Source organism: Trachinotus anak, unplaced genomic scaffold, assembly GCF_046630095.1.
Source record: "Trachinotus anak isolate AG129_WGS33_773 ecotype Australia unplaced genomic scaffold, CSIRO_AGI_Tana_v1 ptg000018l, whole genome shotgun sequence".
Lineage (NCBI taxonomy): Eukaryota > Metazoa > Chordata > Actinopteri > Carangiformes > Carangidae > Trachinotus > Trachinotus anak.
In genome coordinates this window covers 18,669,067-18,692,688 of record NW_027273869.1, presented here as the reverse complement: position 1 = coordinate 18,692,688, position 23,622 = coordinate 18,669,067, and the positions used below count along the sequence as shown (strand labels likewise).

General features: G+C 43.4%; 2 protein-coding genes across 7 annotated transcripts; one reads left to right on the top strand and one right to left on the bottom strand.

Moving 5' to 3' along the window:
• Positions 1-28: 28 nt before the first annotated feature.
• rab3ip (RAB3A interacting protein (rabin3)) lies at positions 29-12,225 on the bottom strand. 6 transcript variants are annotated; one of them, XM_071501770.1, is made up of 14 exons: positions 12,101-12,224; positions 7,246-7,373; positions 6,835-6,951; positions 6,571-6,737; positions 5,971-6,142; positions 4,875-4,970; positions 4,167-4,244; positions 3,856-4,062; positions 3,471-3,599; positions 3,161-3,273; positions 3,017-3,040; positions 2,228-2,327; positions 1,669-1,738; positions 29-1,165 (listed from the first exon to the last, which is right to left on the bottom strand). In XM_071501770.1, exons 3-14 carry the CDS (start codon positions 6,922-6,924, stop codon positions 1,083-1,085), a joined length of 1,329 nt encoding a protein of 442 aa, XP_071357871.1. In that variant the 5' UTR covers positions 6,925-6,951; positions 7,246-7,373; positions 12,101-12,224; the 3' UTR covers positions 29-1,082. The 6 variants fall into 6 exon arrangements, with proteins under 6 accessions (XP_071357871.1, XP_071357872.1, XP_071357873.1 ...); XM_071501771.1 differs by lacking the exon at positions 3,017-3,040 and having other exon boundaries at positions 12,101-12,225; XM_071501772.1 differs by lacking the exon at positions 4,875-4,970.
• A 1,640-nt stretch (positions 12,226-13,865) lies between these two features.
• Positions 13,866-23,327, top strand: LOC139634988 (specifically androgen-regulated gene protein). Its single transcript, XM_071501842.1, has 4 exons — positions 13,866-14,032; positions 15,418-15,585; positions 19,073-19,379; positions 19,618-23,327. The coding sequence occupies exons 2-4, from the start codon at positions 15,508-15,510 to the stop codon at positions 21,117-21,119; spliced, it is 1,887 nt and encodes a 628-aa protein (XP_071357943.1). The 5' UTR covers positions 13,866-14,032; positions 15,418-15,507; the 3' UTR covers positions 21,120-23,327.
• Positions 23,328-23,622: the final 295 nt, after the last annotated feature.

Here is a 23,622-nt window from a genome sequence, read left to right as displayed (position 1 = left end):
GGGAACAGAGTGGACGGACAGCAGCAGGTTTCCAGAGGTATTACTGTTTTTATTTCAGAGTGTCTGAGAGAAAAGGCACTAAACCAAACCGGGACAGTGACACTGACTGTGAGTGGGACAGAGATGCAGAGGAGCTGAGTCAGCTTTAAATTAACAGAGAAAGTTTACAGAACACCAGGCGCACTAACACACTCACTCACACACAGCTTACTATCAACACATCTCCTCATTGGTTAAATACAGCAGGCTGAAAACACCAGGAACAGGTAAAGGAAAATTTGTACCTAAAGATGAGAGAACGTCACGTAGTGTTTAACGTCAGAAAATCTTTTTTTTTTTTTAACTTCAACCAAACTTTCCTGAAGCTTCATTGACGCCTGAAACAACCAGCAACAAAATAACTTAATTAACTCTAAAGAAACTATAAATAAAAAGTTGTTTTTCCTGCACAAAGAGACAAGTTTTATAACGTTGACGAGACTTTTTCAGAAATGAATCCAGTCTGATTATCTTTGCATCCAACACTACATCTTCAACTTTGGAAAAAAAAACTTTTCATGTCAGTTCAAATATATTCTTTGCCCCCCTCCCTCCATCCATCCCCCCACACACAGCGGCTGTAATTCTCCTTCATTTATCTGGAAAACTTTGTATCTTTACCGTGGGAAGTTTATTGACTTGTTATAGTCTGACTTAAAGATTGAATTTTTTTTTAAATATTTAATTTTATTTTTGAGCTCCTCATGGGTTTAAATGCCAACATCTATCAGTCTCTACTCCTCTTCATGCCACTTGTCTTTATATAATTGTGTGTTACATGTTTCAATAAAGGAAATAACATTGTAGAATCAAACTGAGCAGAAGCTCCAGATCAGTAACGACAACAGACGTCAGTCTTCTGATTGAAAACGTTTTTCTCTCTCACGCACAAAAACACACTCACACGAGGAGGAGGAGGAGGAGGAGGAGGGGGGAGGGGTTTCCTGACATGACTGGATGAGAGGAGGAAAAGCCAAACCGGGGGGGAGGGGCTTCAGGACAGAGTCTGCTGTGATTGGAGGGCGAGGCTGTCTGTCAGTCCGTCACAGCTGGTCTTTGTAGTAGCCGAGCTTGGCGAAGGACATTTCCCTGCGGAGCTGCATCACCTCCCAGAACATCTGCTCCGCTGCAAACACACAGACCACACCACCAGGTCACATGATGGTCACATGGTGGAAAGTAACTAAGTACATTTACTCAACTATTACCTCAATTGTTCTAAGGTTCAGTTCCTGAATTCATGTACTCAGCTGACTGATTCCCTCACAATCATTCAGCTCTGTCCTGTGGTTACTAAGAAACAACAAGGTGTGTGCATGTGTGCGTGCGTGCGTGTGTAGTAAGGACCAAAAAAAAGTATTTTACTAACAGAGTGAGGACATTTTGGGAAAGTGAGGACATTTTGGCCGGTCCTCACTTTTTGAGACACCTTCAAATCACATGTTGAGGGTTAAGACTTGGTTTTAGAGTTATGGTTAGAATTAGGTTTAGGTTAAGGTTCGGGTCAGGGTTAGGGTTAGGCGCTCAGTTGTGATGGTTAAGGTTAGGGTAAGGGGCTAGGGAATGCATTATGTCAATGAGTGTCCTCACAAAGATAGAAGTACAAGTGTGTGTGTGTGTGTGTCTCACCGTCCTGCTGTTTGACCAGCCCTTGGTGGATGTAGCGAATGTAGGTGAAGAAATTACACACTGCTGTGATCTGAGGAAAAGACAAACAAACACTGTTGTAATTTCTATGTAAACACAACAAACTAAAATCAGCTGTTTGAACCTGGGGTTTGTGAAGCGGATCAGATCAACACACAATGATCTGCATGTGTTCACTGACTCCGGGATTCTCGTGGAAGTGATGTATGAGTTTGTATTTTAAACACTAAACAGAAGTGAACATTCAATGATGACAGATGATGAATCTCTGATGTTACAAACCCTGGACACAGAGACAACTATCATTTGATTAACGTGCTACTGAAGAAAACTTAAGATTGTGATGATTGTAAGGCAACTTCTGCAGCCTCTTTTTTCTATGACTCAGATAACAGCAAAAAGAAAGAAAACAGGAACCACTGTTTTCATAAATGTGTAACATGTATTTAATAAAATTCTTGTTGCAATGTTGATGTTGTCCTGCAGGTGTCACTGTTAATGTTTACTGTGTGTGTGTGTGTGTGTGTGTGTGTTCACTCACTCTGTATCTGCAGTAGGGAGACACGTAGTAATAGTTGGACGAGTCTCCGAACTTGATTCTGTGCTTACAGGTTTTGGTCTGACCGCTGAGGGCACATTTTCTACCAGAGACACAGAGACACAGACATGAACCTTTGATAATTATAACACATCACTGAACTGATGCTGAGGCTGGGGGGGGGGGCTCTCTCACTGTAAGGAGTGACACACCACTTCCTTGCCGTCCTTAACTGTGGGTGGGCTCATATGTTGCAGGTGTGTTTCTCAGTGTTCACCTGCAACAACATGCAGAACAATCCACAGCTCATTTTTTATCTTTCAGCCAATTTCAATCTTTCATTTCATCTTCACTTCCAGCTGTTCTTGTTTTTGTTGATTCACTTTCTGTATATTTTAATTGTTTTATTTATTCCTTTTGTTGTTTTTACTCTCTAGTGTCTCTTTTATGGAACCTTCCTCTCCTCAATGTATTAAAATAAAGGTTTAAAAGAAAAGTCATTTTGTTTGTTTCAACAGGAGAAAAACTATCAACAAAAACAAACTATACAGGACTAATGCTAAGACTTGAGGAAGCAAGGAGGGAGCAAAGGAAGAAAGGAGAGAGGGAAGACTGCTAAACGTGTCAGGATCTGTGTGATGAACCTGCACAGGAGGAGGGAGGGACTGGGGGGGGGGCATTATGAGTTGTCAGGGGTGGAAGCAGTGTTTGGAAGAGCCAGGCGGGGTCAAGAGAGTTGCTAATGTTGCTAATGAGAAAGAGAGAGAGAGTGAGAGAGGGAGTCAGACTTACGTGACGAGCTCAGCCCTTCGTCCACTAGAGGAGGAAATTGAGGGAAGATGGAGAGATGATGATGAAGGAGTGAAAGCTTGATGAAGAGGAGAAAGAGTTAACGAGTGTGTGTGAGTGTGAGTGTGTGGGGGGGCGGAGTCTCACTTTGGTCCTCCACACTCCACCGCAGAGGCCTTGACCACAGGCAGCGGCTGGAAACCGACCGGCTCCACACTGAGCGTGTTCTGCTCCACGGCTTCAAGGATGGCTGAACCCAGCTGAGGGACGAGAGGAGGAGGAGGAGGTTAAATGACAGTGGAGGACAGTAGTAAACGTGAAAGGACAGAAGAGTAAAGAGGACGTTAATTTTAATGTTAATTAAAACTGTTTGATAATTCTTCTTAAACAACAGTCAGGTGAACGTATAAGGAGCCATCTTTCCTCCTGCTCTCTCTCGCTCTCTCTCTCTCTCTACCTCGCTCTTGCTGAAGGTGAGGCAGGGGTAGATGTCCTCGCGGTAAACCCTCTCCAGGAAGCAGCAGCTCCGGTCGAGCGTCGGCTCCTCCTTCCACGCCTTGAACTCGCTGAACAGCTGACTGTCCACCTGCGTGTCCCACAACGCACACGTTACTGACGTTACGTCACACCCAGCTGACCCACTGCACTCACACATTTTAGTTCCACCTGAGGTTTAACACCCGTTTCATGGTCTGTGAAATAACAATAACATTTTTGTCTTTACTTCCTGTCACTTTTCTAATCAAACTGGAACTAATGATTATTTTCATTGATCAAACATCCTACCTGTGTGTGTGTGTGTGTGTGTATGTGTGTGTGTGTGTGTGTGTGTGACCTCCCACCTCTCTACACTCCCGGACGATTGGCTGCGTGGCCGATGGGTCAGGCTGCGTCCCCAGGATGGCAGAGGAGGTGCTCTTGTTCCTGCTGTGGCCCTTCCTGAAGGGAGTTTTCACGCCTCCCGCAGAGGGGAGTTCGCCCACGGGGGAGGTGGGGGAGGAGAGCACCAGCGTCTTCAGGGCCTGGACCTCCGCCTGCAGCACGTCGATCTGGAGAGGAGGAGGAGGAGGAGGAGGTGTATTTAACAATGTTTCAGTGTTTGAATGAGCTCAGACTCGACAGGAACATGTTCTGTGTGTGTGTGTGTTGTTACCTTGCCCAGAGCTTCTTTCAGTTGTTTCTCAGCATTTGCCTGTTTGACGTTGGCTTCTCTCACCATTTTGTGAGCTTCCTGGAAAACACAAAACACACACACACACACACACACACACACACACACACACACACACACACACACACACACACACACACACACACACACACACACACACACTTTGGTTGAGATTTAGTTTTCTATCGAGACAGACTCGATGCAAACTAAAAGGGTCAGTTCTGCACACGTGTACAGGCTACAGGAAACACACACAGAGTCCCAGCACCTTCTACGAGGAAAGGGAGGAGTGAGAGGAGAACGAGGAGGAGTGAGGAGAAAAGAGAAGAAGTTCTGAAGGCGGCCGGACAGATTCAGTCTGAGTCCTGAACCCGAATGTGGAGCAGCAGGAGATTCGTCAGTGTCAGTTTCCCTCTGGTCTCCAGCTCCAGGTCAGAGGAAAAGTAACAGCTTGTTTTTCCTGATCCTCCATCAAGACATTTAAAAAAGAAGTGGCTGAGAGGCTTTGACTTCACATGAAGCTGTGAGAAGTAACATCCTCTCTGCTTCACATCTGTGCAGCCAAACAAACCCTACGTCAACCGCTTTAATGTGTTTTGTGCAGGTTGTGTCTGGCCGCCGCCTCAGGAGGAAGGAAGACAGGAAGCAGGAAGCAGAGGAGAGTGAGAGACGGAGGAGAGGCGGACCGACCTGGAAGAGACTGGCGGTGAGCTCCTCCAGCTCCTGGCCGAGCTGGTCTCTGACTTTAGACAACCTCTCACACTCCTCATCCTTCAACAGCAGCTCCTTCCACACACACACACACACACACACACACACACACACACACAAACAGAAAACAACACAACAGAAAAACAACCAGCAAATGAACACAAAGTAAAATCATATTGTGGCAACAACAAAGAGATGAAGAAATAAAAGTTAGTGAATATGAGGAACAAACGTTTCTGTTTGTGTTTTCGGACGTGGAACTCATCACTCTGCTGCCGTCACTCATAACGTCACTTTAACATTATGGAGAATAATTTAAAAGTTCTGACAGAGTTTATTCAGCTGCGTAACTGGTTGATTTTAAACCTGTGGAAGCTTCACTGTGAATCATGACAGGTATTTATAATAACTGACTGTGCTCAAGCTTTGAATGACGGGATGTTAAATTGAAGAGAAGCGTTTTGCACTATCTTTATTTTTCTATTGTATTGTTTCTAATGTGGAGACCAACTGTTGGTCAGTTCATTACTGTTTAAACTTCTGCCGCCATCACACCACGAGGAGAAAACTGTTTCTATAAACTGATCTGAGATGATAGATCTCCTCAGCACCTGAAGTTTGGCTCCGTCAGTGCGTCTGACTAAGAGACGACGAGACACTACCATCAGTACACTGATGTGGACCCAGGTATCAGTGATGTGTCATTCACCTCTCTCTGCATGTTTTATCTTTACTTCATGTTAAACTGACTGAGTCTGACTCAGGCTGCCTGTGAACGAGGCTTCAACTCAGAACAAATACACACAAACAAAAATGAAATAAAATGCATTTAAATAAAATATGGAAAATTACATGATGTCAATATAAGTAGTGAAGTCTCTCTCACACACACTCACACACTCACACACACACACACACACACCAAACACCAACTGCACACACTCACATTCAATTAAAAATTTTAATTCCTTCAAGTGAAGACGAGAACGTACGTGTGTGTGTGTGTGTGTGTGTGTGTGTGTGTGTGTGTGTGTGTGTGTGTGTGTGTGTGTGTGTGTGTGTGTGTGTGTGTTACCCTCTGGGCCTTGGCCAGCTCCTCCTTCAGCCTCTCGTATCCTTTCTCTCGGACCTCCATCACCGACGGGCTGCGCAGCCGCGACAGGCTGTCGCTCAGAGCGCTGCACTCCTCCCCGTCCTCTCCCGACAGGAAGTTGCCCTCGGCAGACTCCGCCTCCAGGCCCGGCACGCTGTGCATCATTACCATGGAAACAACAGAGGTCAGTTATTACAGGATTACAGCTTATCCTCAAGGCTTTGTGTTGACTGGCTACTGTTCTGTGACTTTTCCTGCAGGTTTTATTCATTATTCTGCCTCCAACAACTGCAAACAAACATTTTGAAAAATCTAATTGTCTAAAAACTCAAAATAGTGGTGAGGGCCTTTGTCGGCCTCAGGGGCAGAGGTCCACAGCTTTACTGAGGACGGGTTTATATTACAGAGACGCCGACACACAAACTTCCTCCATGTTTACCTGATGTTGTGATTAGTTCAGTATAATGTCTTTTAATGTGAAAAACCACCAGGAAGTGTCAAGTTGTTCTGACAGCATCTTCTGCCCGGCGCCTTCAGCAGGCTGACATAAGAATGGTGAACAGGTCACTGATCAAACTTTACCTTCCATTGTGGCTGTGCCGCGGTGTGGAGTAAACCGGCTGGGTGGGGAGCTGGTCAGCCCGCAGGGAGGTGGGGAGGCCAGGAGGCGGGGCTCCCAGAGAGTGGGTGCGGTACAGAGAGGTGGGCGGTGTGCTGTGACGGGCGGGGGGGCGCTGCTCCGCTTGGTTCTGCAGGAGGACACACAGGGAACCAGTGAAGCTGCTGACAGTGATCAGGCTGAGAGGGAACTCCAGAGATCTGCTGACGGGTTGACCTCTGACCTACCTGAAGGTCAGGTGTGGTGGGCGAGGCCAGGTTCACCTCGTGGAAGCCCTCCAGAGTTTCGGCATTGCTCTGACCGCTGCTGCAGGCCATAGCAGCTGCTCTCAGACATCATACACTCTGCAGGGGGCGCACACAGCTGTTAGTGATGCTGCAGTGTGTGTGTTCTGCTTCACAACGTTCACAACAGTCAGTCACATGAGGCCGAAGCTGCTACAGCAGAGAGTCAGACACCAAGACCTCCAACAACAACAACGACACAACACCGCTTTAAAATGTACAAATACAGCATTCAGCACTACAGCATTGTGTGTGTGTGTGTGTGTGTGTGTGTGTGTGTGTGTGTGTGTGTGTGTGTGTGTGTGTGTGTGTGTGTGTGTGTGTGTGTGTGTGTGTGTGTGTGTGTGTGTGTACCATAGTGCAGCTGTAGATGCAGAGGCTGGGAGGATGGATGGAGGCTTTGAAGTTAGTCAGACGCTCATCAGACAAGCAGGAAGTGAAAACAGGACGGTTTCCAGGTGACTCAGCAAACGGACTCAAACCTGAAAGAGACGCAGAAGAAGAATTATTTACTGTAGAGCAGCAATGTTTATCATCACAGGTTATTTTCATGTAATTACCAATAACATAATGAAGTTTTGATGACTTACATTCATCAGTTTAATGGTGTTGAACAAACAAGAACTTTTCCCAAATAATACAGAGTCAGAATTTAATTAATTATGATTTAATTCACTAAGAATAACTGAAACAGATGAAGAATATGATTTATTCAAGACTTTTGATCCTGACTGAACACACACACAAACATCACTGGTCTCTTAAATTTGACAGAATAATAAAAACTAGACTGAAATTCAGCTGAAACAATAAGTTGTCAAACTGCAACAATTCTGATAACAGATTAACTTTTATTATTTTATTACATTCACTGTTTGCAGCTCCTCCACTGTGAGGATTTACTGCTTCTCTCCTTCTTATGTTCACAGGACTGTAAATTTAGTATCTTCGTGGTAAAACAAGAGAACTGTGATGAGCTTTTTTCATCGTTTTCTCACATTTTACAGATGAATCAATGAATCATCAAAAAGCTGTTTAAATGAACTGATAAGTAAAGAAATAAAAAAAGAATCAATAAATGAAGATTCCAGGTAGGTGCAGGGCAGTGTGCGTCTCACACAGCAGCAGGTTTATGACTCCGTTTATGGAGCCGGACCAGACCCTGGTTTCACTTCCTGGGTCAAACTCCAGGAACAAACAGGCTCAGGAGTGACTGACAACTCCTCCTGTTGACACCAAGACAGAGAACAAAGCACAGAGTCCTCTTCTCATACCAGAGATCCATCCCTCCATCATCGCCATCATCATCATCATCATCATCATCTGTTCTTAAAATAATCTGTGTGCGACTCTGCTTCTCCTTTTGTTGAGCCTGTCTCAGCTCAGCAGGGCGGATTAACAGCGCACCGGTCCCACCTGCTCAGCCTGGTGTGTTTCTGGGTGTGTGCGAGTGTGTGTGTGTGTGTGTATAAAGTGGGTGTGTCCCTCACTAAGTATGTACACAACAGTGGAAATCAGCGACTTGTTCGTGAAGCTGCTGTGAGTCACTGCCTCAGTTTATTTCCAGGCGAGCCAAAGATCAAGGTCAGCGTGTTAGAGATCAGTATCATCCTGTCAGAGTCTCACCTCCTGTGTGCAGAGTTATTACAGCTCTGATCCCTCCTCACTGACGTGTCAATCACTCGTCAATAAGATAGAAATACAAAGCTAAACCTGCAACTAATGATTATTTTCATTATCAATTAATCTGACAATTACCTTCAATTAATTGATTAATCACTTGTCATGAAGTGAAAAAATGTCAGTAACACAGACACACAGCATCACCCCTGTCAATCAAACCCAGGTGAAACTCCGCCCACCTCACACTAACCAACCCCTGCTCTCCCCCCTCTGCCCGTCTCCATGGAGACCAGTCCCAATGAGCCTGTGGTAACCTAACACGCTGAGCGATCCCGGACTTGGATCCAGTTACTCCGGCCGCCCGGTGAAGGCTCAGGCCGAGTGTTTACAGTCGTCACACAACAGCCTGATGTCATCCGACTGAGCGCCGTGGAAACACCTTCAGTCAGAGGCAGACGTTACAGGAAATGACAGGGATGAATAATGATTATAATGAAAAGGTGCGTCACGTTAACCATGATCCAGTTCCCATGAGTGATCAGCTGTTCCCACTTTGAGCAGAAAAATCAGACTGAGCACAGCTGACAGGGAAAAAGAAGAAGGGCCGAGCAGCTGAACTCAGGTTCTGTCTCCGCAGATGATGAAGCACGCTCTCAATGACGGGCGCAGAGAGAGAGGGTCAGGAAAACCTTCACCAGAGCAGGCGTTTGACTGGAATCTGTCCCAGTGAGCTGCCACCACCTGCGCTTCAACCCGCGACTGACCATTAGATCCAGGTTTCCCCAACGCTTACGCCCAGTGAGGTGGGGGGGTCAATTTAGGCCCAATGGGCAGCTGGTTTCTACTGGACACTGGATGCATCTCCATCTCCTTCCCGCCTAATTTACTGTTATGGCACTGACATAGGAAAAAAACAAAATACCTGAGACATGTAAAAAAAAAAAAAAAAAAAAAAATTCTTTAAAGTTATTTTTTCAGGCTTTTTTAGTCTTTATTACAGAGAGAGAGAGAGAGAGAGAGAGAGAGAGAGAGAGAGAGAGAGGATGACATGTAGCAAGGGCTGGACTCAAACCGAGGCCGCTGCTTTAAGGACTAAGCCTAAATGGTATGCACTCCCCCAGCTGAGCCACCAGGGCGCCGCAGACGTAAAACAATTTTTTTTTATTGATTAGTCAATTATCAGAAAATTAATCTGCAACTATTTTAATAATTTATTCATCATTTCAGTTATTTTTAAAGTAAAAACGACAAATATTTGCTGGTTCAGCTTCTTAAATGTGCGTATTTAATTTTTTTTCTTTGTCGTGTTTTGCTGCAAACTGAATATCTTTGGTTGTTTGACTGACACATCTGAAACTGTGACGGGCACTTCTCATTATTTTTAGATGTTTTATAGACGAACCAATTAATCGAGAAAATAATCTGCAGTTTAACTGATAATGAAAATAATCATTAGCTGCAACCACAAAGAAAAGAACTTTTGAAAGATGATGGTTTTGAGCAAACTGAGAAAAAAAAAGTATTCATACTGTGATAATGATTTGAAGGCATCACCAGGTCCTGTCAGTAAGAGTATTAACGTTAATCTTGGTGAAACCTGACACTGCTCCACACGCAACAAACACTAACTGAGTTTACACTGACAACAGCTTCTCTGTTCATTCACATGATTTCCAGCTAAAACACGAGCTGAACTTCCAGCCTGCTGAGGCCGTTTACTCTGCTGTCTGCGTGCTGACGGGCTGGAGTCAAACCTGAGTTTAATAAGCGAGCTCACATGACTCAGACATTACAGACAGTGGAGGAGGAGGAAGTATTCAGAGCCTTCACTTATATACTGACACCTTATTGTAGAAACATTGTCCTGCATTTAAAATGTTAAAAACACAGAAGAAATACCAGGAAAATATATTAAAGGTATTCAATACTCAATGTGTGTGTGTTATAATATTATATCAGATTATTATGGCTGGTGCATTCAGGTTTCAGCAACATTTATTGTCGTCGGTTGAGGTGGAGCTTGTTTTTCCTTTTTGTTTTTTGGTCTGTTTTGCTGTGGATGCTCCATGAACTCTGTCCTTAATAAAGACTGAATCAATTTTCTGTAATAATAAAGATTTGGGGGTTTGAATATTAACTTGTGCTTCAATAATAATGGCAATTTATGACAACAATAAAATGTTCCACACCCAACAAGAAACTTAGAGCTGCAATGATCAACCGAACAGCTAATTATTATTTTTTGACATTTTGTAGACTAATCATTCATCAGTGAAATAATCTGCAGATGAATCGATGATGGAAATGACTGTTTCATCCCTTCAGAAAACAACTGTCAGACATATTAATAATGAACAGTACTTTTATGATGATGATGAATAATATGACCTGCGGTTTTCTGTGCTTTAATTAGTTAAAACACAAAAACAAAATGAAGCAACAAATGCAAATAATCGAGGTTTAAAAAGTAGATTTTTACAAAACCAAACTAACACAGAAGAACTATCAGAGTTGATATTGTACTTCAGAGGTGCACATTTCAAACTAATTTGCATTTAATCAAATTGTGTGGACCCAAATAACATGTAGGGGATCTAAAGGTTTAGGGGCCCCTGGAGGGTTTGTGCTGACAGTCATCCAGCTTTGCCTCTGAAATGCAGTAAAGCAGAAGTAGAAAAATACAATGAAAACACTCAAGTAAAGTTCAAGTACCTCAGATTTGTGTCTAAGCACAATAACTGAGGAAAGCACCTGTTTCAGGTGACAGCTAGCTTAGGCTAGCACCGGGTTAGCTGCGGCTAGCGTCTGTGATGCTACAATGCTAACAACTACTGAGCACCGGGGGAGGGGGGCGTGCGGTGGTGGAGGGGGGGGGGCAGGGGGCTGATGTCAAAAAGCTAACGGGTGTTATGTGACACTGCCCGCATCAAAGATGCATGAAAGCGGCGTCTCCTCGCCGTGTGTCGGTTAAGGTTTCGCTGCCACATCGAGCTAACGTGTATTTCAGTTACCCGGCGGAGCTAACGTTAGCTCAGCCCCGTCAGGCTCATTCAGAGGCGGCTCGAGCGTTTCTGTTAACCGTGACAGTGGCGTGAGAGACACGGGGACAAACCAGCCACAAAGCAGCCACAAAAAACAACAAATGTGTGTTGTTCTGGTTTTTTTTCCAGAAACCAGCGGCTAACATATCTCCGTTACTCGCATCCTGAGGGATTACTGATGAGGACGCAGACCCTGCTTCCATTATCGGCCACCGCACAAAGCCCGGCCGCATCTACCAAATTTCAGGGACATGCCCGACAACAGCGGGGTGTATCCTGGAGAAACGTGGCTTCACTAACAGCCAGGGTGCTTCAGCACTGCCGGCCCGAGTGTGTGGCTGCCGGGCGGCGATGAAAGGGAGAAACAGTGCGACAGACGGTTCCCTGTCCGATAATGGGCGCATGTGCCTTAATGGTGCATTTGCATGCGGCTAAGCTACCGAGCGCACCCCGGGCAAGTTCCGTTAACGTATCCGAGAACAACAACAACAACAACAACAACAACAACAGCAGGGGCGTTAGAAACACGGCAGGTGTGGACTCACCGAGCCTCTGCGGTCACAGCAGCCGGAGCAACCCGACAGACACGCTCTCACAGGCGGACGCGGCTGTTGACGCAGCCCGGGGCAGCTTACTCCAACTGACGGGAGGTGCGTTTAAGGACCACTGGGAAACTACACTATCACCCGTTTGTTTTTATACCAGCCATAAAGAGGCAGATCTGACGGTTGTGTGTGTGACACTGCTCTCCAGTGTCAAAAACTATAAAGTGCAGAATGTAAAAACTACAACTATGTTTGTTTTTTTTTCTTTATAATTTGAAAATAATGATTAATTTTAAAAATCCCCAAATGCACACAGCAGGGGTGTAGTAGTGAGGGGGTCATTTCACAAGGGCCCCAACAACGGGAGGGCCTTCGAGAAACTTTGAATGGAAAATGTGTTTTCATCTGCAGTTTTTATTAATTTATTAGCATAACTGACTCTGAGGAAGAGAGTGGTTTCTGACCCAGATTCACCTCATGCATCTTGTATCCACATATTACAATATTCACCAAAGAAAAGAGGGAATAAGCTCCTGGGCTGCAGCCGGCAGAGGGCGCCCAGAGCAAACACATCAGGAGAGTGAAGTCCTCTCTTCATGTCTTCTTTTAACTCCTTATCTCTCAGTTTCTCTCATTTGCTTTACTGGTAATTGATTATGTGCACCTACAGATCTGTTGATTTATTTAAACAGAAACTTTTAAAATCATGACTGCAATTAGCACATTTCAAAAATACCTCACCTTATTCCGAGTCATGCAGAGAAGTAGAAGGCCTGATAATAAATTCATGTGTGGGTGAAGTTGAGCTCCACTCTTTTATATATTTTCTCCCTTTTTAAAGAGTGAAACTACAATGTTTCTCTTGCATTACACACGAAGAATAATAAATATGGACTGTAATACAATATGTGGCTCTTCTCCCATTTTTTAGGAAAAAGGGGTAACATTTTATTTTAGTTTACTAATACCTTTCCTGAAAAGACGTCAATTATTTTAAAACGATAAATATCTACAAACCAACAAGCAAAGTCTAAATGATGAGTACAGTTCATAGTAATTCACGAATGAGAAATAAATATTATCTGGTGATTATGGAGTCAAGGAAATTAATCTAGAAGTTAATAATAAACCCAACACAAGTAATTAAACTGGGGCCTGAGGACTTGTAGCACAAACTACACAGGTCTTTCCAGGAAACCTCCAGGAATGTTTCTTGAATCTGTAAAAGAAAGCTTTGCCAAAAAAGGGTGTTGACAACATTTTCACCACATACTTGTGGTTTATTTTTCCCTCACATGCACAAATGTTTCTCCCTTGTTCCCCATGGTCTTGTTTTTTTCCAGGGTATCTACAGTTATCATCTGGAATTACTCAGTGTTTTATTAGCCCTGATTCATACAGTGCAATGACCCTGTAAATCGTGGACTGTACCATCAAGCGTTGAGCCATAAATGTAACTGGCTGCTCAGCGACAGGTAGTGTTATATGGGTCACACGGCAAAACAGGGCAAAGGTTAAATATCCCACAGTTCCTGAACCCATCCCAGTGAAACTCCGAGGTAGGTGTGTGAGTGCAAGAGATGACTTTGTAGTGTGTCACCACAGTCACTTCACCTGAATGAAGCCACACACACACACACACACACACACACACACACACACACACACACACACACACACACACACACACACACACACACACACACTCTCTCTCTCCTGGAACAGTGGGCGGAGTCTCTTCGTGGTTTAAAGCCGGTGCGTAATGCGCAGCGCTGGTGTCATTACGCACACGGAGCTCACCGGGAGGAGCGCGAAACCACTGGACTCTAAGAAGATTCTTCTACAACCAAGTGTCAGATGAAAGTTCCTCTGTGAAGGAAACCACACTGGCCCGGTGCTGATGTTAGGATGAGGGCTCTGTGGAGCTGTTGGGTAAGTCCTGTTTTATATCATTTCAGTTCACCAGGTGGAAGCTTTTAAATCCTTCAGCTCAGTGAAAGTCTCTATGATGTTTAAGTGATAGAAACTAACACACACGACAGTAAATATCATTATTACAGCTCTGCTTTCACAACCTTTTGGTTTGTGATCCAGAGCCATCAACACATTTCTGAGCTGTGAGCACTTTAGATAAACTAAGACTCTTTTTTCCCACTCAGATTGTTCTAATCTTGGAAGTTTTGAATGTCATTATATGAACAGTAAATTGTTTTGTACAGATAACAATGAATTTTCATTTTCATTTTAAACTTCCTGGGTCAAAATACATTTCCCTGCTGCTGCTCCCTTTCGATTTGATGACCCAGGAGAAATGTAATATTACACAAAGACTGGATCAGAAACAACCACATATTAGTTTTGGTGAATAACCAAAAAAATTATAATTTTTTCAAATTAATTTAAAAAAATTACGTAACAATGGGTAAAAATCACCACCTTTATGGGTTAAATTCATCACGCAACAGAAATATAAAGATGCTATATTTTGGTCCAGGGTTGTGAATGAAGTTGCTGTGGCTACAGACTGATTCTTTAACCTTCACAACCGTATGTTATCATGATTAGAATTAATGGTGTCACCATTCAGACCTTCAGTGCGTCTCTTGGCGTCTCAGTTTTTTTCTGAGGTCTTTATCACAGCAGCATTAGAGAGGAATGTGTCCAGTGGGTTCGGCTGCAGGAGCCTGTTCTGCAGCTCTACCTGGTCCAGGTGAACTGGTCCATCAGGTGTGCCCCCGCTGTGATGCTGGGTCATAAACTTTAGAGCAGTGGAGGGAAGTAACTGAGAACGTTTACTCATTCACTCATTCTGAGATAGTTTTACTTGTATTCCTCGACATTTCTGAGGGTATTTATATTTAACTTTTTACTTCACTGCTCTTATCTGACTCATAGATTTTACATAAACAAACACCTGATAAACTTATAAATACAGTAAATCATCAAAGATTAAAGCTGATCTTTTTAGCCTGTGACTTCTAGCAGTTTCACCAAAGAGACATTTCCCCATTTCATTCATTTAAACAAGTGTTTGAGGCAACAAAGAAAAGATTAGATAAAGTTTAGAGATTAGATTAGATTAGTTTGTGTATCATAGTTTGTATATAATATCATTTTTTCTCCTATTAATCATCTCAAATCATCACTGAGATTTTAAATACATTTAAATGATACTGATTTTGCACTTAAGTGGGATTTTTAAAGCAGGATTTATATATATATATATTATCTCATGACACTTTGACCTTGATTGACCTCCCCCTGAGGTCAGCTGAACGTCAGCTGTTTGACATCTCGTCCCTCCTCTGCATCTCCAGACTCTACAGAAGATCAGGTGATTGTTCAGATGAGAGCCACGAGCACCGGACCCTCCATGAGATGTCCAGCTGACCTCTGACCCTCACACCATGGACGTCCGTCTGCAGGCCAACCCTCAGCTCCACTACGCCGTCAACGGGGGAGTCGGCCGGGACCCCAGGCCTGGCGTAAGTATCTGAAAATGATCAAAGTTAATCAATCAATCAACCAATCAATGAGGGTCAACAGGGTAAAACATCTTCTGTATATGTAGATATTAAAAGTAGATGTTTTACGTTTTAAACCAGTGGATCTCAGCGTAGAGGAGGAGGAATCACAAGATAACTGAGAAGGTGGGAAAGAATTTTTGGTCTGAGAATAATTCACTAAACATTTTAGCTCAAAAACAAGCTGAGGTGAGAAGTTAGACGTCGTCCAGAGGATTTCTGTTTTCACAAAATGTTTTTGTTGGACAAACTCAAAGTGACATTGAGCTCAATGAGAGAACATGAACGTGAATGTTTTTCTGGTAAACCCATCAACAAACCTCTCTGTCCCAAATCCTCTCCTTTTACAGATCTATCAACTCTTTTAACAGACAGCCTCATGAGACTAGCAGGCAAACGGTTCCTTATAAAAGACTATAAAAAGATAAAGTGTATAACGTTGACTGAATGTTTTACTGCAGACTTGGACATGGGAACATTAAAAATAGAGTTCTTGTTCAATGTAGAAACTAACATTTACAAGAAACTCTGCCATCACTTCTGTACTAAAACTTGAAGAGTTGGATGTTGACATTTATGCCATCATTGGTATTTACGATAACTCTGATATGATATGAATGCAGCATTAACTTAGCTTAGCATAAAGACGGGACACAGGGCTGTTTCTTGGCTGGAATTGGCAGAGATTTTAGGGTTGTTTCTGTTCCCGGTCAACAAAGATTCTGACACATAATCTGACATAAAACCACAACGTGCTGCTTTAATATTAAAACAAACAAGATTTAAGCTGTTAAACAGCAGACTTCAAAGGTGCAAGAAAAGAAAGCAAATTAACCTGTCAATTTATTCCTATAAGTCTCTTTTAGCTAATTATCTGATTTAGTGGCCATAGCTGGGACAGTTGCTGCCGTATAGGGGCCCAGGTTTGTATAGAGTCGTCTTGTTCTGTTGTCCTCTCAAACACAGTACGTACCCTCAGCGTATCAGATGAACAACTGATTATTAAAACCTCTGCTCTGTGTTTACACAATGCACTCAGTCATTGCAGACGCTGAGAAATGACACCTGCTTAACAACTTAATCCCTTCGCATGCCTCGGGGATGACATTCATAACACAACCAAACCGGTTGAGCTGCAGTTTTCTAGGTCCTGAGCTGCTTCACGACAATATGCACCATTCAGTCCGGCTGAAACCCGCACATCAGTGTTTATCCCATGTTGGTTTCAGTTGGGTGTTGCTGCAGGTGTCTTTTGTGAGTCTGTATGTGTGAAGCAAAACAAGGCTCTTGGTGACCTTGTTGTGGCACTAACACCGATGTCAGCAACAAACTCTGTTTGCCATGTCAACCATGAGCTGAAGGTCAAAATAAGCAGCTTCCTTCAGGCTGGTGGTTGTGTAATTGTAGTGAAACATGAGCTGTGATCAAAACACTGCATTGTTAAACACTGTTGTTCATTTGTGTGACAAATGTGTATTTTACTCATTGATGTAAGTAGAGTCACAGTTCCTCACATACACTGAAGAAAAACTAGTTATTTCACCTTTTCCTTAAAATGATAAATTTCCTTACCTAGTTCTGAACAGTTGGTTCGGTATGGTCAGTAAGTGAATTGAATAAGACTGTAAACATGGGAAACATGTAGCCTGGTTCTTTCCAAAGGTAATAAAATCCACCTAAAGCACTTAAAAGCTCTTTAATTAACACATCTCTTTACAAAAACTGAAGCACAAAGCTGGAGTCAGGATGTTGTTAGCCTAGCTTAGCATAAAGACTGGAAGCCTGGGAAACAGCTCGCCTGGCTCTGTCCAAAGTTAAAAAAAAAAAATCCCCCACCAGCACCTCTGAAGTTCACTGATTAATAGGTTGTTTATTGTCTGTTTAATCTGTTCATAAACACAAATGTTAAAACTGCCTTTTGTGATTTTATGAGATGTTAAGAGTTGGAACAATTTCTTGACAGGCAACAGCTGCCAAGTGCAAATGTAGACGAGCATCGGTTTAGGTTTTGGTGTTTGTACAAGAACAATGGCTCCAAACCAGCAACAAGAAGACTTTGGGGCAGTCACTGTGCCTGGCTTTTGTTTGCCAGGAAATAGTTTCAGAGCATAACTTGTTCTGAAATCACAAAATGTGTTTTTACATACACATTTCTGTTTTTTGTACATAGCAAACAAATGTTATGTTTTCATTTTTAATGGAATGCATGTATGAGAAGTAGAAGAAAGAAAGGTTTCTGTAGCTTAGATATGATTATGCAAACGGCTAATGTTAATTTATGTCATTTGTTCACCATTTATGCATAATTTTATTATGTTACATATGTTACTAAAGCTAGATTTTGACAAGACAAGGCCTCAGTTACCAGTTTCAGTTTTTAATAATCAGTTAATCAAATTGTGAACCAGGGGGACTTTGGAGCCCCTAATGGTCTCAGGCCTCTGGGCAGTTGCCCATTTTTCCCAGCTGGTTAACCAGCTTTGGTCAGGACAAATCTTGAATCTCTAAAATATCAACTGTTGTCACCTGAGCATGAAAAATCCTCCAAAAACTGCAAAATATAGAAATGAATAAAGATAAAAAACAATAAGTATTTTCACAGATTTTACTGCACACACTCGACTCATAAAGTAGTAGGTTTTCTTCTACTTAAATGACTTCAGTCCTTCTTCCACAGCTGCTTATTTTTAGGTCCATTACACGTTGTTACAGGGGATTGCCTATTCCCTACAGCCGTGTGGTTTGGTTTAAATAGGTGGACTCAATCTTTATCAGGCCTTAAAAAAGGCCACAGAGTAAAGCAGCAAAATCAGCAGTCGCAGTGTGTTGTTTTTCAGTGGCCACACTATGTGAAGCAGGACAGGTAGCTGTGGAGGTGAAGCACAGATGGGGATAGGCGAGGAGGGAGGGGCAACAGAAGAGAGGGGCATTTGAGCTAAATATAGGGTGGGAAAGAAGTTTGGAGGGTTGGGACGCAGGAACAAGCAGGCCTGTGTTCACTCTGTACACACGACTACTGTATGAGAAAGTCATAGTGGAGGGTTTGCAACGTGATGAAGTGAAAGTTGAAGATGAGTCTGGTGATTCTTTGTTAAAAATTAAAATCGGAAAGTTGAAGAGCGGCTTGAAAAAATGATACTGAAGAAGTGGAAACATTTTTGTTTAGTCACAAGTTATAACTGTTAATATCAGATTCAAACTTTTACAACATGTACAGCAAAATTAAACAATACTTGAGTAAATGTACCTAGTTACTTTCCACAACTGGCTCATATCTAACTACCATGACTGATTGAATTCCTGTGGATGAAGGTACTGTAAACTTCCCGGGCGAAGGCAGGATGGTGAAAAATGTTTGGTGAATAAAGTTCTGTGTGCAATGTCAGGGTTAGAAAAATAAATGAAATCACACCATGTAAAGTTTCCGTCTGTTCTTTGGTTGTGACAGGAAGACAGTGCTCTGCAGTTTCTGAGCCAGGAGGAGCAGGAGTGCATCCAGTTCTTCGAGGACACCATCGTCTCATTGGAGGAGAGTCTGAATGAGGACGACCGGAGGCCCGGGCAAGTGAACCCTGCTGCAAGCAGCAACAAAGAGGTCGATGGACCACCAACCTCAAGTCCTAACCCTGGGGTCACTGTGTCTTCCGTCATGACCAGATCACTCAGTCCCAAAGACCAGGATATTATAGACCTGGTCCGCCCAGAACCAGACTTGGTGCAGACGAAAGAGCCAATCTTCAGTCCCACCATACCAGGTACCATACTGCAGTTGGTTCAAAGTACCTCCCAACAACACAACAGAGAATACTTTATTTATTTATTTGCCAATTGTCACTTAGCCTGTGAAATACTTACCACGGTACATTTACAGTTGTATACTCACAGCTCCCAGGTTTCTAAAAAAAACCCCAAAAGAGATAAAACTACAGGTCTGAAAGAAACTGAAGCTTGTAGTCATTATCAGATTTTCACTTTGCAATTTGTTTCTCCCAGATTTTCAGAGTATGATGCCAACCCCTGAAAGCCACTTTGAGATAAAGCCAAGGCGTGATCAGATGGACAGCTTGCCTTCAGAGTACAACCCTCCCCTACCAAGTGGCAGCTATGGGACGACAGACAGCCATTCCTCCTATCACCCTCCAGGCTGTATTCCCACTCCGGTCCTGATTGCCCAAAAGATAGCTGAGAACCAGGCAGGTGGAACCTCCAACTTGCTTCCCTCCTCACTCCGCCGTTGCAGCCTTGAGTCTGAAAAGCCACTGAGCTACAGCTCAGACCCTCCCATGAAACAGGGTCCTCCTACCTCTGCTAAGCCTTCCCGCTTCCCTGCAAATATTAACATGATACTTGGCAGTAAGGAGCCCCAGAACCAGTCTCTGGCTAATGTGAACATCCAGGAGAGACGGGCACAAATGCTGGCTAACCTCACAGGAACATCACACCCTTTGCTGCAGGAAGATCCTCATCAGGCCCTGGATCAGAAGGATCGTAATACTCCCACTCGCAGCATTTCCTTCAGGGACCCCACACCAGACATATCCAGGATGGAGGCCTTGTCTAAGTTGGGCCTCAACAGGAACCGAGCCATGTCTGGGGGTACATCACTCCTTCCTAACAGCACCTCACAGGATCATCTCACAGGTGTAGAAACCAATGCCAAACCTCTGGAGGCCAGTGTTACCCCAACAACAGAACCCAGCACCAAATTGCCAGAAGCCAATGTTACAGCACCACCTCCAAACCAGAGTCATAGCAACAAAAAAGCAGAGATTCTGCGGACAAATTCCCTCAGGAGCCAGGAACAAAGAAACTCCCAACTGAGCCCCTCACCTCCAGCAGTGACACAAAGCAATTACCATCCACCTCCTTTGGAAAACAAGGCATCCTTCCCCCCTCCACCTGAGGTCACCTCGCTGGAATTTAACAGCTATGGAGGGAAATCTATTGTGGTCCACCCATCTGTTAACTCCAGGAGTGAACCTGAAAACCTTCCAACTAGCCATGAACCCAATATCCTCCCACCTGCACTGGCTAACCCCAGCGACTTCAACACCTACGGAGGAAAGACAAAAGTCATGACCCCTGCTACTGTAGCCATGACCAGCAGCGACCTTCCTGACATCCTGAGCTCCCATATTGACAAGAGTCAAACCTTGCCCGCCAAATCAGAGACGATGCCCATTGAGCTGAACAGTTATGGAGGAAAGAGCCGATCCTTCAACCCATCCGCTGGGTTAAATCGCCTTTCAGAAAGCCGAGCAAAGACTTTCAAAGCTCCAGCGCCAACCCCGGCCCCAAGACCTCCTCGGCACTCCTACCATGGAGTTGTTGCTCCCCCGAAAGCAGCTCAACGAGCCTTGTCCCCTGATCATAGGCGGAAATCTGCCTCCATGTTTCGTCCCCAGGGCATCACCGTGCAGTTTTCTGGACGGGGGGCGACGAACGAATCGCGCAGGGAGGCGTTGAGGAAATTGGGGCTGCTGAAAGACTCTTGAAAAACTCCGGAAATTTATTCTTCAGTCTCCACCTGTTGAACCCGAATCTCTAGCTGGTGGGGGTGGTATGCTAGAAGTTTCTCCATATGTGACTGGGTATGAGGCGTGGTTGGAGAGAGACATACTTTTACAGAGGAATGGAGCCGGATCCTGTGATAGACCTGCACAGCCAGTTCTCAACTCCTGGCCATAAAAAACTGTCAAACAAGTGTGGCACTGTACAGCTGCTGCACACTCGACAGTTTAGATGTCAAAAGTCTTGACAGATAAACTGCAAACTGCGTAATTTTGCCTCTGATCCAAGACATCATATACCTCTTTTGGGACAAACTGACACTGTAAAGAGAAGCGTTGAATAACATTTGTTCCCCCGTCTCACTTTGTGTGCCACAAATGAGGCTGTTTTTGAAAAGCCAGATTTTTTTAAACTGGGCCCCATTTCCTAAAAACATCTTAAAGAAAAAGGCTTTACATACTGTATTTTCTTATTCTCAACAGATCTGATGAAAAGACGAAAACCAACGTCTTAGTGTTAGACACTCAGCTCCAAGTCCATTGGTTCCCACTGAAGATGTAAATCTTATAAAAACACAGACACCTCACAATACTTTTTAAGAAAACGTCACTCAGACAGTAGGAAATAGTGCATTCATGGGGGACTATTTTCAGCGGTGGATTAACGCACATTTGATATTCTGGAGGGTGTTTCCAGCAGCAGGATGGGGAATGAGGGACTGAATCAAAATAAACTCCAGTGGGACTTGATCATAAGATGTTCTTTGGATAGGGGGCCCAGATTAAAAGGTCAATTTATTTTTACTGGGAATTATATTTTATTTTTATGTAAGGCTGGATCCTCAGTTGTGGATTTGTTTGGTTTTATGCTAAACCACAATCTAAAATGGAAAAGGCCTCACACTGGCTCCTTAATTTAAATCAAATTTTGAGGCTTAATCTTGTGACAGGGGACCTTTGTCAAAATCTAGTTTTAATACCATTTTGACTGTAGATTTTAAATAGATTTATTCTTAACCAAACTGACACAAACTAACTGACAACCTGCAAACTTGGGGGAAGGTTAAAAACCCTCACCACATACTCAGAAAAGACCTCCCAACCTTTGTTTCTATATTCATTTTAAGTTATATTATTCGTTTTTATGGTGTCACTTTCCTATAGTAAGTGAAATTATTTTTCAGACACGGGCTGTGAAGTCTTTATCACCTTTGTTACGTGGGAACCTTCTCTGTTTTCACTGGTTTGTTTACTGACTTTGGGCATTTTAGTCAGCGGTGAGTGTGTAATTTCTTTTCTGTCGGGGCTTTCAGGCGAGAACAAAGTTGAAAGCACTTTTCTAAAGATGATTTTTATGACTTCTGACATATTGTGACGGCTGTGGAGGCATGTGTTGATGTCCTGGACTAGTGATGGTGCAGAAGTTGACGTGAAAAACAGCGGGGACGTAAAGCCGAGCTGAGCGGGAAGATATTTTTACTCCGTGGACAAACGTCCCACACCAAACCACAGACTGTGGAATGGGTTTGTGGGCAGGACTCTTACTTTTTTACTAGGCAGAGGCAGAACTTTGAGACTGCTCTTTAGGGATGGGCGAGCACATGGCATTGTACAAAACACAAGCACTAAAACCACAGAGTCTAGAAATACATCCTGGGTCACTCGTGTGTTTTTATTCCTGTCAAGCTGTTGTCGACATCTTTGCTGTTTCTGACATTTGCAAGTGTGTTATTTAACTGTTGTAGCAGCATAAGCATGAATGTGTGTGTGTGTGTGTGTGTTTGTGTAAGTTTAGTGTGTTTAATCCAGACTCCGGCCTCTGTAGTTCACCTACAGTAACTTTGAAGTATGTTTCGTTCCACACTCCTGTGTGAACACTTTTGTGAATCTTGTTTACAGACTCCGGTTCTCTGTAGTTCAGCTACAGTCATTTTGAAGTTTCTAATGGTGCATACGTACGTGTGTGTGACTACATGTTGTGTAACACACCCTGTTGTTTCTGCAGAGTGTACAGATCTGCACAGACTGGGATAAAAGTGCATCCATGTGTGGGAAATGGGAAGGTGCTGCTATGGGACAACAGCCTGGTCGACTTTCTGACTTTTGAAATGTCCACATTATATATTGTATATACTCTGCTTGATATGTAATGTTGAGTTTTTGTGAGTCATTAAACAGAATAATGTAACTTCGCTCCAGTTGTTTGTCTTTCATTAACTCTGGAATGTAAAGCACGAACAGGTGCTGTGTAATGATTGGCCACAGCTGGAGAATATTTTACCTGAGTGGAGACTCGAGGACGTTTGAAGGTGATGAGGCACTTAAAGGGCCACTCCGCTGAATTTACACATGAAGATCAGTTTAGTTGTAATAAAATACATCTGGACCTAATTTGTGTTTGTCACTGCTACAAGTAAAATTGGACTTGAGTGAAAGATAAAAGTTCAAATCCTTCATTTTACTTTTAATAATAAAAACTAACTACTAA